The sequence below is a fragment of the Molothrus aeneus genome, chromosome 1, assembly GCF_037042795.1.
Source record: "Molothrus aeneus isolate 106 chromosome 1, BPBGC_Maene_1.0, whole genome shotgun sequence".
NCBI lineage: Eukaryota > Metazoa > Chordata > Aves > Passeriformes > Icteridae > Molothrus > Molothrus aeneus.
Genome location: NC_089646.1, coordinates 29895560 through 29913126, shown reverse-complemented (window position 1 = coordinate 29913126; position 17567 = coordinate 29895560). Strand labels below are relative to the sequence as shown.

The 17567-nt window shown below is 39.5% G+C and overlaps 1 protein-coding gene across 1 annotated transcript in view; it reads right to left on the bottom strand.

Annotated features, from left to right (window-relative positions):
• Nucleotides 1-1069: 1069 nt before the first annotated feature.
• BZW2 (basic leucine zipper and W2 domains 2) overlaps nucleotides 1070-17567 on the bottom strand; it is a 55995-nt gene continuing 39497 nt past the window's right edge. The window contains exons 7-12 of the mRNA XM_066554070.1: nucleotides 16338-16447; nucleotides 14386-14556; nucleotides 13844-13990; nucleotides 9595-9733; nucleotides 3153-3275; nucleotides 1070-1523 (exon numbers count right to left, since the gene is read on the bottom strand). Of these exons, the coding sequence (XP_066410167.1) occupies nucleotides 1495-1523; nucleotides 3153-3275; nucleotides 9595-9733; nucleotides 13844-13990; nucleotides 14386-14556; nucleotides 16338-16447 (719 nt within the window). The 3' untranslated portion in view covers nucleotides 1070-1494. The remainder of the gene's footprint in view (nucleotides 1524-3152; nucleotides 3276-9594; nucleotides 9734-13843; nucleotides 13991-14385; nucleotides 14557-16337; nucleotides 16448-17567) is intronic.

Here is a 17567-nt window from a genome sequence, read left to right as displayed (position 1 = left end):
TACTCGAGACTGGCACCTTCAAAATCAGCCCAAGTTTAAGATTATACAGAAAAGTGGTTTTATGTACACCAAACTAAATATTCATTAGTACCTCAGGAAACAGTAAATTTGAATTTAAGACATTTTTAGCAATAGTGGCTGCCTATCAGTGACTCAGTACTACCACATCACAGCTGCAGAGTTTTGTGCATGTGTTTTCATGCCCAGCAAATTTATTTTCTGCAATAACAAGGACCAAAATCGAAAGTATGCAGCTAATGCATCAGTTCTGCTTTTTAATGTGACTGGATCCGGTCTTCTCAAACTTACTGGAAATATCACCATGACATATTTCCCCTTCCAAAAATCGATACCTGTTGGGAAAATAAATGCTCTACTGGATGGAAAGCTGGCACTCAACAGCACTTGATTTCCACTTGCTGTTTACAGTAAAGATAGATACATACTGAGAATCATCTGTAGTTTATATGAAGTGTTGACTTTCCCTCAGAAAAATCTGTACTATCTGCTAGCTTACTGGTTTCTAATGACAAAATACAACACTTCATTAACTGATTATGCCCTGTCATGCTTTTCCCCTGTAAGAATACAAGCCTGGCTTTTCTAAACCTGATGTAAATAAATTTCAGATTTCACATATAATGACTTCTAGTCCTGCATGTTTTGAAGCTCATTCTTCTAAAATGAGACAACTACTCTCTCTAAATTCAGGAATCACCAATAATTGACTGTAGTTTGCAATGAGCAGAATGTATTTGTCTATATATCATTTGCATAAACTGTACCTGCAAAATTGGGATTCCACAGATTTGTTCCTGTATATCTTCTTTGAATTAAGGAACAGAATGAATCAATATTTGCTATGGAATATGTGTAATCTGTCTAAAGTTGTATGTAAGGATGGGAATAAAGATTTGGCAGTGATCCCTACACCAGTTAACTACAGCTGCTGATTTTTTGAGGAAGAAGTACGAAAATGGTCTGTTGGCATTCCTGTGTAATTTTTACTTGAAGAATCCTAAAAACTTTGGCAAGCCACAACTTTACATACACACTAATACCACAAAACTAAGATATAAAAGCCATTTATTCAAAAAAATGTGGTGGTGTCAAATCACATACACAAGCCAATATTGAGCTACAAACACAGACCAAACAGTTCTATAAACAGAAATTGGAGTGTTCATATACCATAGTACCTGAAAAAGACCGTTAATAAAAAGGAGTCCATAAGTATTTCATTTCACTTTTTCTATATGGCTCCTTGAATGTCTTTGCCTAAGTTAGTGTACACTGAGCCAGAGGTAGAGTCCCAAGTAAAGCATCTAATGCCTCAGGGCTCCATTAAAAACCTTTATTCTTCTAAACAAAAGGAAAGTCTAGTCTATAGTTTTCTGTATGACACTGAAGTAAAGCCTCTTTGCTTGAACAGTACGGCATTCCCAAGCGCATTTGGCATTAACCTAGATTGAGACTGTGCTGTGTGGAACCACCTTAGTTCTCCTCCCCTTCAGACTCCGACTCTGCAAGAGAAGAGAGTGAAACACTTCATGTAGGCTGCACAAGGTCACTGATGTGAGTAATTATATAAAAATAACAAGATATCCTTCCAAAACGAAAATGAAAATGAAAATTTTCACCACACCTAGTACTTCCTAGAAAAGGCTGGTAGATCAAACAGAGAAAACAAGAAAGAAACAGCTTCAGGAGATGAAGTTTTACTCTGCTGCCCTCCATGGTGGAGCTCTTCATTTACAGATCTGTCACTGAAATTTTCACCATGTTGCTATGAATGATTCTGGTCCTCATCTACAGAGCCACAATGTGTACTGGAGCTGAGTTTAATAAAGGATCAGCATTATTTGCTCACTCTTCTAATCTCTATGAGTAGACTGTACTACTCTCATCCAGGAAGCACCCTTGAAACTATTTGCTTTGCAAATATCAGTCAGCATCACCATCCAGCTTATCCAGAAAGGCTACCCTACAGGATGTATGAAACATGTACAAATCAATTTTTTAAATTATTTTTATGGCATAAGATAAAGTTCATTTAGTAACAGAAGCAGAAGAAGTAAAAGTAACCTAGAAGCAGGAATACACATGCTTGTTTTGTAACCTAAAGCTGCTTTGCATCATATTATATTTCTGTGCTCACCTGACAGGAAAGGGCTCACTGCCAACAAACATTACACCACAGATCAGATTTCTGAGGGCAAACATGGGCTGCGTGTTTTTACAGAAACATTTTGTCTCCGTTTGTACTGGACTTTGTAATTAAGGACATCTGGCAGAGGGGACATGCAGGAAAGGATAAAAATAAAGAGCAGCCAAGGCATACAAGCAGAAAATTTTTTAGAAAAGCTTAATTTGACCAAGCTTGCCCATCCAAAATCTAAGTGTGAAAGCAGCTGCCATTTTTATACTGGCACCTGAACATGTGAATTGCTGCTAAGTTTTATCTGTTCCTAGTGCATATTTCCTCCGAGTTTATAAAATAAATTACATTAAATGGATGCAAATGGACCCAAATAATTCTATCCATATCTATTACACATGGATGTACCTTTCCAACTGATGGGGATTTTTTTTTCTATGCAAAAAAAGGTAACTTATTCAGTAGAAGTATTTTCCTATCAAGAACATGAGGAAAACCAAGTTAGGGACTAAAGAAACTAGTCCCCCTTCTAAATAACCATTTTAAAGCAGCAAATACAGACCACATAATGTTAACCTGACCATTCAGCTAAAGCCAGTTTCAAAAGCCAGGGTGCAGGCAAGCTCATGCTCTGTGCCATTGAACATGACAACAGCAAAAAAGGCACTGAGACAGAAAACTGTTTGGCTGCAGGTGTTAGCACCAAGGTACTCAATGCTGCCACCAGTGCAGAGTTCCTCCCTGCAGAAGCTGAAAGAGTTTATTATAGACAAGTGGTACCCAATGAATAAAAGGACTTCACAGGGACACCATAATCACTGAAAAAGCAGCAAGTGTTGCTAGGCTTAGCCATGCCTGGAAACAATTGAGATGGTCATGCCTGCTGTTTTGTATTTTGAGTCCTGAATACTTCATATCCTGGTGCAACTAGAATGTGAAGAAAAATCATTTGTTTTGCAAAGAGACTACCATAGTTCTTCAAATGAACCCATACCTTCTTCAGCATTTTGCAGCCACTCCACAAATTTCTTCATCTGGTCAAGAAAAACACTTTTGCCTTTAGCAACATGTGCTTCTTTATACCACTTGAGGATAGCTTCTTCACTCAGAACATCAGCTGAAATACAGATCAGTGTTTGTAAAAAAAAAAATGTATTTTTTAGAGATTAGCAGATTTTGAACATGAGAGGACAAAGATTTTTTTAAAGGCAGCATACAGCTAATATGATTGCAGTGGAACAAGCTTTGCATGATCTATATTAGGCTTCAAATACAGAATATTTGATGCATATAATGGGTTCCAGATGCAATAAAACGTGTAATGTATTAGGCTTAAAATAAAGTATCAAATATTGTGCTTCTGTCAAGAAGAGTTCTTTCTTCATCTGTTTTAAATATACCACATAAGATTGCTGGATAAAAGAAATATAATAATCAGCCTGCACATCTTGGAAGCTACCACAATAAGAATTACCATGCTTTTTCTTGCTGTTGTATCACAGAATTGTGCATGGTTCTAGAAGTCTGAAGTGACAGATACCTACTGACCGAACATTTAAGAGACAGTCAGTAGGCATTTGCAATTATTTTTCCTTAAAGGTCTTACATTGTTTTTAGCTACTAAGTTTTAAGGTCACTATTCTGACCACCCATTTTAAGGGACTGGCTTGGAGGGACAGCACAGCTGACATTTTTATGTCAAGAATCAGGAACAAAACAGCTGTCAGTGAAGAGATGTGAGGCTGAGTACAATTCAGAATAAAGAAATACTAATAAATAGCAAGGACACTTATTGTTACCAACATATGCAAATTTAGGTCCAGTAACAGACCTCTAGCCCCAGGACAAAGCTCCTGTGATCCAGCCAAGCCAAGTATCTCAGTAATTGATGGCAGTAAAGGCAAAATCTGGGATCCACAATGGCATTTTGGCAGTTATGTAATACAAGAGGCAAGAACAAACAACGACATCAACAAGAACAAAAAAATCAAACTGTATTTGTTCTATAAAAAGACTAAAGACAGCTTTCTACACCTCATTAAAATTTCCATTCTTTTTGTCTTTGAACAAACTACCCTCCCTGCCCGAAATCAACACATTTATGTACTTCACTGCTTCCCTCAGCTTCTTGGTGCTGTCCCACCCACTGGGTATTTGCTTGCCAAGGCACCAACCCTGACCATCACCTTCTGCTTCAGCCTAAAGTTAGAGCAGATGTGGCAGGGAAGGGAAGAAGACAAACTGAAATAAATGACACTAAAACCCCAAAGCATCTGATCAAATGAGACAGAGGAGACACATTTCACATATGCTGTTGAATAATACACAGATGGAAGCAACCAGGAATACATTTGAACTTAATCAAAACTATTCCAAGACATTCAACAGTAACTGAATGTGAAATCTCCTTGAAAATTAGGAATTTAGTAAGAGTGTGTGACTGGAAATTACCTTGTCTCTCAGGAACTTTTCCAAAATAAAACCTCTTCTGCAGTTTACTGCAGCTGACAGTAATGCTGAGAAAATGCAGGAAAAGGGGACTGAGCTGGCTCTAGGCTTTTTTCCATATATATAAATTGTACTTGGGGAACCTACAAGAGGGACCAAAGAATTCCACCATCTTCCTGAAATCACAACTTGCCACATTGAACTTTTTCTTCAATGTTTCAGAAACGCTGGAGAGAAGAAAGAGGTTTTGAACATGTTGCCTTAACTACTTGCTGGTAGTCCTCAATAGCAGCTCAAAGGCATTACAGTATTTCATGAATCTGGATTTTAATTTAGCAAACCTGAAAATATTTCACATGGACTCACGAACCTGAAGTTTAATGTAAAAGTGCATGTGAAAAGATTACTTTTACCTCAGAGTCCTGAGGTTCACACAACTATATCTGCAAAATTACTCAGGGTATGGCACATAGGACAGGCAAAGAAAATCAGGAGAGATTTTAGAAAAAAAAAAACAACCAAAAAAACTAAAGTAGAGCAACCCTGTCCTGAGCTCAAGCTCTGGGGCAGTGTGGACATTCACAAGTATGAAGCTGTTGTATAGAAGTGCTGAAGCCCATTGCTTCATGACAGGTGACATTTTGATACTGTGCAAAGAAGCACCTTCAGGTAGGAACATAGCTCAGTTCAAAAGTAATAGGACTCAAGTCTGGTTTTTGTCTTTATTTTGATTTGAAGCCCGTAAGCTCAATGGTTTTGTGGCCAAAAGGGAGAGTGGAATTTCTCCCTCCCTTCCCAAAACCCCCATCTGATAAAAGCAGCATGCACTCTCACTGTGTGCCTCAAAGATTAAAACATTCTCAGGTCTGGAAGACTTGGGAAAAATTTGCCTGTATTCAACTCCATGGCAATAAACCCCCTACCCTAACAGAGAAGAACAAAATGCCCTGAACTACAAAAAGGGCACCTGCAATGCTCCTTTAATTTCTCAGAAATGTTATGTGTAATACATTCATGCCTCCAGTGCTCATAAGGGATGGCATTCTCCCACCTGCACAGAGATGCTCAATTCAACAATCATGCAGGGCAGGGTATAGTTAATCATACCTCTAAGTTGCTTTGAAGCAGTGGGAAGGGAAAATGGAAGGAGGAGGAAGGGAATGACTCATTTTGTATATATATAGTTATTCCTCATTAAAGTTGATTATAGATATATTTTAATGGCTGAAGCTGAGCACTGCAGTTTGTGGGCGTGTGCACATCATTCTCACTGCAGTCCCAGGTGATGTCAGCCCCAGAGAGCTGCTTTTCCTGCAGGTGCAGCCAACTGCCACTCAAACCACCCACGAGCAGAGCCTCCAGGGATGTCCCTCATGAAAGGGAGAAGCTGCAGAGCACAGAGACTGAACAGCCCAGTCTCTTTTCTTCAGGGTTAACTGGAAAGTTACTTGAAGTTCAGGTCTCAGCTTTGCACTCAATCACCCGGTTCAAAGGAATTCCTGCTTTTAACTCAAACCACATACCCACGGGCAGTAAAGGGAAAAGCACACCCTGGCAGCTGCCAACACAGTCAATCAATCTGCAAAATTCAACTCTATGGCAGCTAACTCAGCTGGGAGAACAGATCCTTCAGACAAGGCTTCTTTCAATGCAAGGAAAGTCACCCACAGTACAGTTAAGGGCCTTCTGGTTTGTTTTGGGTTTTTCCCAGGAAAATTTTGCATCAAGTACCACAAAAAGTACTTGAATAATTAAGATATTTAAAGATAATTGTAATCCATCAAAAAACAAAATCCCTGTATGAAGTGAAACTTCAAGATTCCTTTCTTCTAAGTGTTCCCTGCAGAATTTGAGAATCTCTGTCAGTCTGCATCATTTGGTTGCTGTATCTCTGTACTGCAAAAGAATATCTCTGAGGTCTAATTATGCCTCAAACCAGAGTCCTACTTCATATGCACTTCCAACCAGTTATTTCTTGTACTTTGTAAGTGTTGTCTTGAATTCAAATGAAAAAGTGCAGAGGCTTTGTGTTTGCCATTCAAAGGGTGAAATTCTGATCTTCATGAAAGGAGCAATCATTAATTTCAACAGTGTCAAGATTTCACGTTTGAAATTTCAAGGTTATACACAAACTAAAGGAAAGGGATCAACAGGTGAATATGATATAGAGCATGTATTCCAATAACAACAGTGCTTATTTTACCAACAGTGAAGGGACACAGAAGGAACTAGCAAACAACACACATCTTACAATGCAAGCAAGGAAGCCAGCAAACTTACTGAATACCACTCAAACTTCAGCAATTCTTATTCTGCAGCTGGCTTTTAGATCTTGGTCAAAATGCAGCTGTTTGATAAACAACTGTACTGGCTTAAAGTGAAAACCAGAGAAGCAACATCATAGCTGGTGATCAGTGTAGAACTGCACAGGTTATTTTTCTCTATACTGTCTCAGGAACACAAGGGTAGAGTAATAATAATAATAATCTTAACAAGCTTTAACCAACTACAGAACCGTTTTTGCAAATTATACCTACAAGCCAGTAAGAAGCTGCTGCTACTTAATGGAAAATAGGGCTTGGGTTTACACTGGGGAAAAAATGGATGCTCCATCTTGTTTAGAGACAGAACAGGAAATTTAAAAAAATCAACACCACAGACTTTCAAGATCTTCTAGGTGCTAATGAGCCCCAGCTGTCAACATGTTTAGGTATTACCAGGTAATTCACAGGAAAGTAATCCAAGGGCTATTTTATGATGGAAATATGGAAAGCATTGAGATGCAAGATGTTGGACATCCTGATGAGAGTAGTCATGGCACTAAATTAGTCAAAGCGTGACTGGCATTAGGTGCCTATCATCACTGCTGACTATTTTTATGCCCAGGAAGCACTCCCACCTCATAATGAGTAACAAGCAACAAAGTGAATGTGGATTCATGCTGGTACAAAGCTGCATTTTTATCTGCCCATTCAGATATTCAGATACCTTTATTTGTCACTAGATGAAGTTCATTAGGGACCCTGAAACCTCTCCAGACCTTGTGCATGTTACACTTAAGAACAACAGAAAGGGGAAGAGGGGTGTCTGCTGCTCCCTCACCACTGACACAGCCAATACCAGCTTTAGAGGCTTTTTAACTCGGCTATTAGGAAACAGAAGATACATTGTAACTGGGAAGTTGTCTAAATAAAGCACATGTCTACAAAAAGACTCCATGGCTTGTTTTTAGTGGATAGATACAAACTGGGCAGAAGGAGAGGGTGAAATCTAACAGCACTGAAACAAAGAGGCAGACAGCATAGCACTGCACACACTACACCATGAGCCACTAAAGCTCAACAGAGTCATGTAGAAGAAACAGGAATTGAAGGCCTAGTGCTCCCAGAATCTTCCCTGGTTGACAAAGTAGCATGTCCTCACTTAATGGACACTGTTAACTCCAAAGCTGCCAAAACCAGACAGAACTGATGCATCCAGCACCCAGAAGGGCCCTATGGCAGTGGTTGTAGGGTCAGGCAAACAGTTGCCAGCAGGCAGCAGGTTTGTCAAACGGGGCAGATCCAGCTTCAGCCTAAACAGGGCCAGAAAGGGCTGGCAGCTCTGCTTCCACATGCCTGCCCTAGGTACTCCAGGCAGGAATACAGGCACAGCACATATTGGACAGACCATACAGTAGCTCCAAACACTCCTCGAGACATCATGTGAATACTAAACAGTATTGAGGCACCTGTATGCTGAGGCTGAAGTCTTCTCAGCCCTCCACACAAATCTGCCCAAGTAATCTCCTGAGTCAGAACAAGAGCATGTGGGGTGAGCAGAGTAGATGGGAACTAGACTCTTCAAGCATATTAAGTTTAATATTCAATTCAGTGATTTATTTTCTTTTTGATTTTAAAATGCTTTGGAATTTCAGGACTGCTCTTGCAGGCTAACACAGTAATGAATCGACAAAAATTCTGAAAGCAATCCTACACAAGATTATTTCTGGCTTGACCATCAGTTACGCTCTGAGTGCACAGCAATTACGCCTCTCATTCACCATGTCCGAAGCAAATGTTCTTTTCCAAAGAAAACGGAATCAAATGACTGCTGCAGCTTGCAGGTTCAAGTTGTTCTATGGTTATTAATAGTATTTACAAACTATAGAATTTGAGGGCAGAAGGACAAGGTGCATTGCTTTTTCATTTATCATGGATGCCACACTATATTGAAAGAAGGACAGAAATAAATCCACATGACTCACTTCCTTCTGCCTTCTGAAACCATGAAATTATTGTAACAGTTGGAACTCATTTGCCTTGAACATGTACCTGGACTCAACAGGGTGAAAAAAGATCAACATTAGGTTTCTACTCCTGCTGATTTTTCTTCTCCAACTATTTATAGCAAGAACAAACTGTTTGGCATCCACCCATCACAAGCGGTGCAAGACCATTAGTCTCTATGACAACCTGATCAGAATAAACTTGTGAAGAAGTCAATTCCACAATAAAAATGAAATCCATCAAAACTATAGCACCTGCAAAAAATTGGCAGGAAAAGAAGAAGAAGAAAAGCTCCTTCTGGTAGGGAGTGAGTAAAAAAAACCTCCAACTCCAAACCCCTGAAAAATCTTCCTGCTAGGAGGGTTTGCACTCTCAAGGTTTCTTAAAACCAAGCTCTGATCTGTTGAAATCTGCCAGAAATTTATAGAAATGTCTTCCTAGAACTGATTGTATGCAAGGACTAAACTGCATTTGAAATGACTGGACAGTGCTTGATCCTGCTCACACTTCTTGAATGGGATGAAAGCAACAGAGGGAGACAAGGGCTTGTTTTGGCTTTTCCTGCTGCCACACACTCCTTTGAATACTCAAAGCAAAAGTATTCCAGAGTTCAACACCAACACAGCCTTCTCATATGCACTGCTTGGTTCAACATCATAAGAGAGTGGTTGACACTGAGAATCCAAGCACAGAGTACAACAGTGGATTCTACACTTTTACCTTTATAAAAGAGTACCACTATCTTCTGAAAGGCTTTCATGAAGTGGATGTTGTCATAACAGTACTCCTGCACCTTCTGGAGTAGGATCAACTCTGACTGGCCTTGAGTGCTGAACACAGCAAGTAGGGGGGCATATTGCTGAAAGGAAGAGAAGGTAAAAAATAAAATGCATGTCAGTATACTTAAACTTTTTTAGAATAAACATCACAAATTTTATCCCTGAAAGTGTTTCACTGAAACCTTAGATTTACTTGCACACTGCATTTTCTAAAACACATACAATGCATATACACAAATATCCATGATTTTCTGTAGCATGTCCTGCATGCTTAAAGCTAAAATTCAGTACCACATAGTTACTGAATTCTGTAAAATCAATTTATAAAGCCCACATTCTGGCATTACTTCTGTCATACATTTCACAATGCAGCATTCTGTTCATTCAGGAGTGATGCTTTACAGATGTTCACAATGTAAGACAACCCAGGATGAAATACATGAAAAAAAGTCTCTAGTTTCACAGGGGTTTTAGAAGTCCCAGGAAACTGAAATAAAGGAAATTATTCCAAGTTAACTGTGATCAACTGTCCTTATTTTTTCTCATTACCACAATTAGGAATATCATGACAGCCTTTGATAAACAGCAACATTTTCCAAGCACAGTATTAACTGCTCATGTTACTCTGACAAGACAGTAGTGGTACATTTCATAGTCTTTTTTTAGTGTTTATTAATATCATAAAAATAAAGCAAAAATTTACTTGTTATGCAATTTTCCCTCTTATTTCAGATCTTAAAACTAAAAATTACACTGAAGGACCCTATCTTTCCTTAAAAGCTAGTGTTTATAGCCATATCTCTCCAATTTCCTGTCATCTTAGCCTCTGATGAGTTCAGCTAAGACTACAATCTTAAAATTAAGATAATATTAAGAGCATTTTTCAAAGATGAAGTTTAATTACCTTTGATCTTCAGAGACCTTAGCCAAATATACATTGCATATTACTATTTCATCTGCTCTTGCACTAATCATCCTTTCTTCCAAGTTTTCAGTAACCCCCAGTTTGGCATTTTCCAGCTGGACTTGCAATGGCCTGAGATCACAGAGTTGTGGTCTGAGTGACCAGGGCTACTGCTGGTCTTAGTCAGGTGATAAACCACCCATAGCACTGATGGGCATGTTTACAAGTACACTTCAGCACCTCTCCACAAAGGGCTAATCCTGAGGGTTTTATCCAATATGGTCCATGGAAATAGTTAGTGAAACACATGAAAATCAACTGAAATTTGAAAGGCTGTTCCAAAATGGGTTTTTCAATAATTATCAGCTGTTTAAAAGAGCATGAAATCACAATAGCCACAAGCAGCTCAGCAGGCTGGCGGTATTTAGTACTTTTGGAAGAAGCTCCCTTAAAACAGCTAGATATAGCTAACATTAGAGGCCAGGTTTTTCCACTCCTGGCAGGTATAGCCACATCGTTAGAAACAACATCAGTGCTTTGGTTAGAGCACTGAAAAACTTGTGCAGGCTGTGAGTAGCTCTTTTTCCCCTTTTAGCCCTTGTAGCATTGAGCTAATCCTACAATTTAGGCAAATTGTAGGAAGGCAGGGCAATATACAGTGCAGATGGTTTATTTAATACCCTCAGCAGAACTCACCCCCATCCGCATGTTTGTGAAGTGCTGCTGTCTATAAACATTAATAAAAATGCTAGGTTTTCAGATTGGAAGTAAATTGTCTTCATTTTGCCACATCTGACTTTATCCCCTTGACATTCCTCCCTCACTTCTCAACTGGTACAGGCTCACAGTTATGAGTTTTACAGATGTCTAAATGACTAAGGAACCTTCTTATTGCTGGCTGAGCAAGTGGCATTATTTTCCATTTGAATCATGTTAGGGATCAGGGGGTCAGCACCCACACTGATGTGAAGTTCACCAGAACCCTATCTGCAGTGAGAATTGTCTGAAAGATCTCCTCACTCATGGAGAACATCTCTTCTCTGCACTGGAGGAGGCCAAGGCACTAAGCTCCTCCAGTGTCACAGTGAGGTTACTGGGACAATGAGGAGCTTATTCTGTGAGATCCAGGGTTGAACAGCTTGCCCTGTCTCCTCATGAGGTCAGCTCCTGCTGGTCCTGCCATATGGATGGCACACATGACTTTAACTGCACTGCCCAAGTATGCTGGCTCATGGCTGCCCATCTCAACCCTGCTATTAGGTAGCCACCCATCCAGCAAGGCTTTTTAAGATCTGTGAACTAGGTCAATACTCTGTGTTCTGACCCATCTCATCTTTTCACGAGGGGTGCCTTGTGTACAACTTACTGAAAGAATCTGGTAAGTTAGAGACTGGTTAGAGACAGATGTGAAAGCTCTGGCAACGTGGTTTGTGAAAGTTACCTGTCATACAAGAACGGGGCCACACAAGAATAAATCCCACCATCTGACATGTCACAGATCAAGTATGTATTCATACACAGCCCAAACATAGCACCAGGTCAAAGCAACTCCCTGACTGTTTCCTGGGACATTGACACACAGCAGGGCACAGAACTGAGCTCTGTACCATCCTAACACTGTTAATCCACTTTCTGGAGTTGGCTCATACACTGAGGTAGCTGAGACGCCTAAGAGAAGGATCCAAGATCTGTCTCTACCTATCCTAAGAGGAAGGATGTGAAAAATGCTGTTTCATTTTTTAAGACTGAACTGTAAAGAAGCAGCTATCAAAGTCTAAATTTCTATTTCTATTGCTTCTATTAAAATCCTACCCCAAGTGCAAATAGTAAATACCTCATACAAATTTTCCGCTGTTTTTAGAAAGTGGATGTACCTAGAAAGATGCCTATCTTATACAGGCAAGATGCCTTACCTAATTCATTGGGGTGATGCATAGGACTAAACATCCAGTCAACAGGATTTGTACAAAGCCAGCTATGTTTCTCTTTTCCCAGAGTTCAAATATTCCAGAAAGTGTTTGTTAATTTGCCCTGCAGTACTAGACAATAAATCTCAATGGATACTTTGTTACAACTCAAAGAGAGATAATCAAATTTTACATCAAAGGAACAAGAAACACAATGTCTCTCCTCCTTCTGGAAACTATCTTGTCTTTCTCCTGCTATTTGAGCCACTTGAGAAAACTTGAAGGCATTCAGTCTTGACATCAAAGACTACACAATATCCCATGAGACTGCATTTCTAGGATTACTGACTGGGAAACCAAATTCAGACTAAAGGACAGCAGCAGTAGGAGCTAAACCAACATGGGAACACCCAAGTATGGAGACACATCCAATATGAAGAAAGATCTATTTTACCATAAAGAATAAATCCCAGATTGCTTCTGTTCCAAGGCAAACCTTTGAAGCCCTGGCTATGAGGGAGTGTTCTCCTGGTCATAGATTACCTGCTTAAAAGACTAAGTCTGCTGAAGAGCTTCTGCTCTCACATCCAGTGTCTTGCACTGCACAATTACTTCAGACTTAGATGAGGAATACCAGTGATGGCAGTGATTGATGCTTCTGCATTGGTTTGGTGTTTCTTTTCTATCCCAAAGTCTTCAGAGTTTTTGTACCAACATGCAGTGGTAGTACTGCAATATTGCAGCTTGTCTTTCTATATATTCAGTTCCCTCATCCTCAAGGACAGTAGCTGGATCAGAGAGTAACCACACTGTATGTACACACAGTCCAAGCCAGCTCACTTGACAAGTCACTGAGCATCCAGCTACCACAGCCAACATTGGCAACAACCAATTCCCAGATTCTGGCCTTGGCATTCCTGCCGGGATCTATCCAGCCCTCTGCACAGCCAGCACAGGTGCTGCCTCACCATGCTCCCAAAATGTCTTTGCTTCTGGCAAAGACATTGCAAAGGCACTTCCTGCAGGCTTACTAGTCAGGTTTGAGCAGGCTGAGTCCCAGCAGTCACTTAGCCCTGTCCCAATGCAAGGAGCTTCTCAGGGCCCTGGCACCCTGGGAAAGCACAAGGAAGAGAGGCTCAGGCTGTGACCACCCTGGCTTGCTCTGGCACTGTGGGAGTCAGGGCACTCAATGATCTGAACTACCTCAGCCCTCAGTATCCATTTGAGAGAATTCAGACTATACACAACGCTTGGCATGCTCAGCATCAGCCTTCAAAAATCTAAATCTCCTGGATTTAAACAGGTAAAAAACTTTGACAGCCTAAGAATGTGTTCTGTAAATTCACAGCATTCTTCTCCCTCTTCACCCACGCACACACCTTCAGATGTTTGAGGGCCTGCTCTGCCACCAGCTCTTCTTTCTTGTTCCATTCCACAGCATTCATGACACAGGTCCAAAGGAGACCAATCACTGCTGGCTCTGGCAGCTCATTTCTTTTCATTTCCTCTTTTACATAAAGCACTACCTGGAGAAGGAAATAAGGGACATTTCCAATGAACCAGAAATGATGCTGACTTTCCAAACACTTGTAGTCATTTACAACACTGTGGTGTAGAAGCATTAAGAAACAAAATTAGAACAAGATTTTGACCCTCCCCTCCAACCTAACAGTCAATGCAGTTAAAGGAAATACATTCTCAAGGATAAATTAAGGAAAACCACCCCCATTCCACAGACAACCACATTTGGAACTATAGAGGATATTTGGTTGCTTTAGTCTTAAGCACAGAGTGAATGGATTAATAAATTAAAATTGTTTAAAGAAAAACAGAGGGAATCTGTTCCTCTCTACCTAATGTTGATTTAAGTCCTTGATTATTATTATATAAAAACAGAAAGTTGTAAAAAAACCACTTTTACCTCCTTAATTGGGCATTCCTGAGAGAGACGTTCCTGCAGTTCTTTTTGAAGTTCTTTACGAGTCCCCAGTGACTGCTGAACTCTAAGGAAATCTGAGAGCTCTTTTAGACCTGCTTCAGTAAAATACTTGGCAAAATGGTCCACATTTTGCCGGTTGGCTGGAAATAGTTCCTAAAAAGACAGGAATGCTCTCAGTTAAATAACCATCTATGACTCTTGACAGAATGGAAAGAACATTTTTTAAGAATGAACAGTGGGAATAACCTGTTACTTCACTTAAAACACTGCTTGTATGCATACTTGAAAAGTCAACACTTCATTCATATTGCAGTGTTTCACTGTAGTGGAGGGAAAAAAATGATGTCCAGTTACACAAATAAGCTAACACCCACTCCATGTGAAGTGCATGTACTTATGAATAGCCATGAGCCAAACGTGTTGCTCAAAGCAGTCCTAAGAGGAACCATACTTTTTCCAGATTCCAAGAGTCTTATCAGGAAAGTACAAAGGAATAGATGGCAAAGCACATTTATCATGCTCTCCCACTGCATCCACACATTTATCTCTTAAGAAAAATACAAAGTGGCCCAGGCACCCTGACCTACCACTAATGCATCATTTAACAAAAATCACAAAATCCACTATGTACTGTTAACATTAACTCCTGTAGGCATTTCTAATTAAAAAGCACTGGCAATTTATGAAAGTCCAGCTACTTATAAAAGTTAAAATTATTCTTAAAAATCACTATAGCAAATGCCCCATCTTGGAAAGCATTAAATGGCATTTGCTTACCATCCATTCTTGGTGTTTTAACCATGATCTGTGGGATGGATAACACTTTTTTTAACAAAGAAGTTGAAGACTTTCCATCTATTTACTTACTGACTAAAGAAATTAAGAAACTTTCGTTAAGGCATCTATGCTAGGCAACATCATCTGATATTTTCCAGTTGTTTAAAAGAGCAGATTAATGAGAGCCAACAGTTGAAAGTTTAAGTAAGTCAAGCTTGAAATAGAAAGATGCAGTTTCTTCCCTGCCCTCCCCACACAGAAACAGTGTAATTAGCCCCTTTCTCAGTTAATGGCAAATTATTTAAGACTTGGACACTTAAAATCAAGTACAAATTGAAGACATGGAGGGGCATGGGAGACTCCTTACTTAGGATACTTGCTTAATTACATATTACTGAGGTAGAAACAGGAAATACTGCTGAGTCTCCAGGCACTGCTACACAGGATGTGTATTTGACTGCATTATCACAGCAGCAATCTTTCTGAAGGATTAAAAAACCCCAAATGATCTCCAAAAGACTCTGTGAGAAAAAGGCACATGAAATTGCTACATATTCATCTATTCTCTGAATACCTTGCTACAAACCCAGAACACAGGTTTTGAGTCCTAAGGCTGAAAGCCTTCTGCACTGTACCTACTAGGTCTGTTGCCACCACTGCAGGACCATTTATGCTCCCTAGATGGCTACTGCTGCAGAAAATTAGCTTACCATTAATTTACTATACTATTTAAACACTGCTGCTTCAGAAAGCTACATTCAAATCTAACTCCTTATACTTCATATACCATTTGCAAAAGGAAAACATATTTAAAGAAATAGAGTTTCTCATGCCAACATGCTGGTATATTTTGTTAGCAATAGCTGGGAAAAAAACCCACCATTTATTTAATTCCCAAGCCCCATATATACAGTCTCTAAGAAGACATCTGACTACAGGAAAAACATAGACAGAATGTAAAACCATGTGATACTTAATATTCCTGAACCTGTATCAGTGCTACAGCCATAACAATATTGCTGTGTTTCAAAACATTTTAGAAATGCTAGCAGAGTCTGAGGGGGAGTTAACATGCTTACAGCAAACTACCATCTGCATTTCATTTCCTTCTTTCTCTCTGGGAGAGATAAAGATTATTGAAAATATAGTGTACTTACTAGCAATCTCTTATCAAGGTTGGCTTTTCTTAAAGCAGAGGTAACAGAATTGGCATCTTTCTCTGCCATCCATGCTTTAAAAAGCTTTACAGCGAAAGAGGCTGCAATCCCTATCAGAGAAAAGCATAAAACTTGTTTCAGCAATTTTCAACATAAATTAGAGTTGACTATAAGAAGTTCAAGTTTACAAAAAAGTTACAAGACTGTGGAATGAAAATACATTTATGACAACAGAAACAAACATATAGGGCTGAAATGCCTGTTTTCTACTTTAATGCAAAATTAGTTTTCTGAATTATACTAGATTGAAAATCTTTTCATTTGGTATTTCCCATCTCCATTCAGTTGTTCAAAGATTTACTTTGCAATTATTTTTCCTACATTCCCAATTCACAGACTAAGTACAATGCAAGAGGAAAAATTATGCATTAAATGGACAGGAAACAAAGGCACAAAGCAATAAAGAATAATCAAGAACAAGAACTAAAAAAACATATATTCAAATGTTTTCTTAGCAAATCCTGGAATAGGGTTAAATAACTTTGCAACTTCAAGGTAACTGATTGTACTATGTTCTCCTAGGAGGCATTTAGTCGCCAGTTTTACCAGGCACAAACACTAGTTTAAGTGAAAAAAATCCTTCCTCGAGGCAAAAGTTAGTATTTTGTGTACTAAATCAAACTAACTCTACCTCCACTAGCTGTGGATTTCCCAGGGGAGTTAATAAACCATGAAGCCCACATCTCCCATTTCCTAGCGCAGCGCCATCACCACAACCGCTCCAGGTTCTCCACTGCAAGTGCAGGGAGCTGAAGGAAGCTGAAAGGTCTCGGAGATGGAGCTCATCCATGAGGAATGCTGCCTGTAGGTCAGTTATGATTCTCCATCCTACACTCATACCAACATCAGGGCTACTGAAGGCAGTGGTAATGGTAATGCATAAGGAAAAGCACTATCCTAGGCTACAGCTGGCCACTGTAGTTTTCTGTCTCACCTCCAGATAGTCCAGAAGCTCTTAGAGCTACATGGGACCTACTGGTGAGAAGGAGCTTCATCGCTCTTAGCCAATTTATAGGTAGATATTCATTATTTTTATTTCTAGGATACTTTGACTAAATGAGTCACCTAACAAGAACAGAATAGACTATTCCCAGACCACTGTAAAGTTCACTGACAATCTTAACACATCTTGACTGTTATGGCAGTTTTGGCAAGCTTATTTCAGGAGCT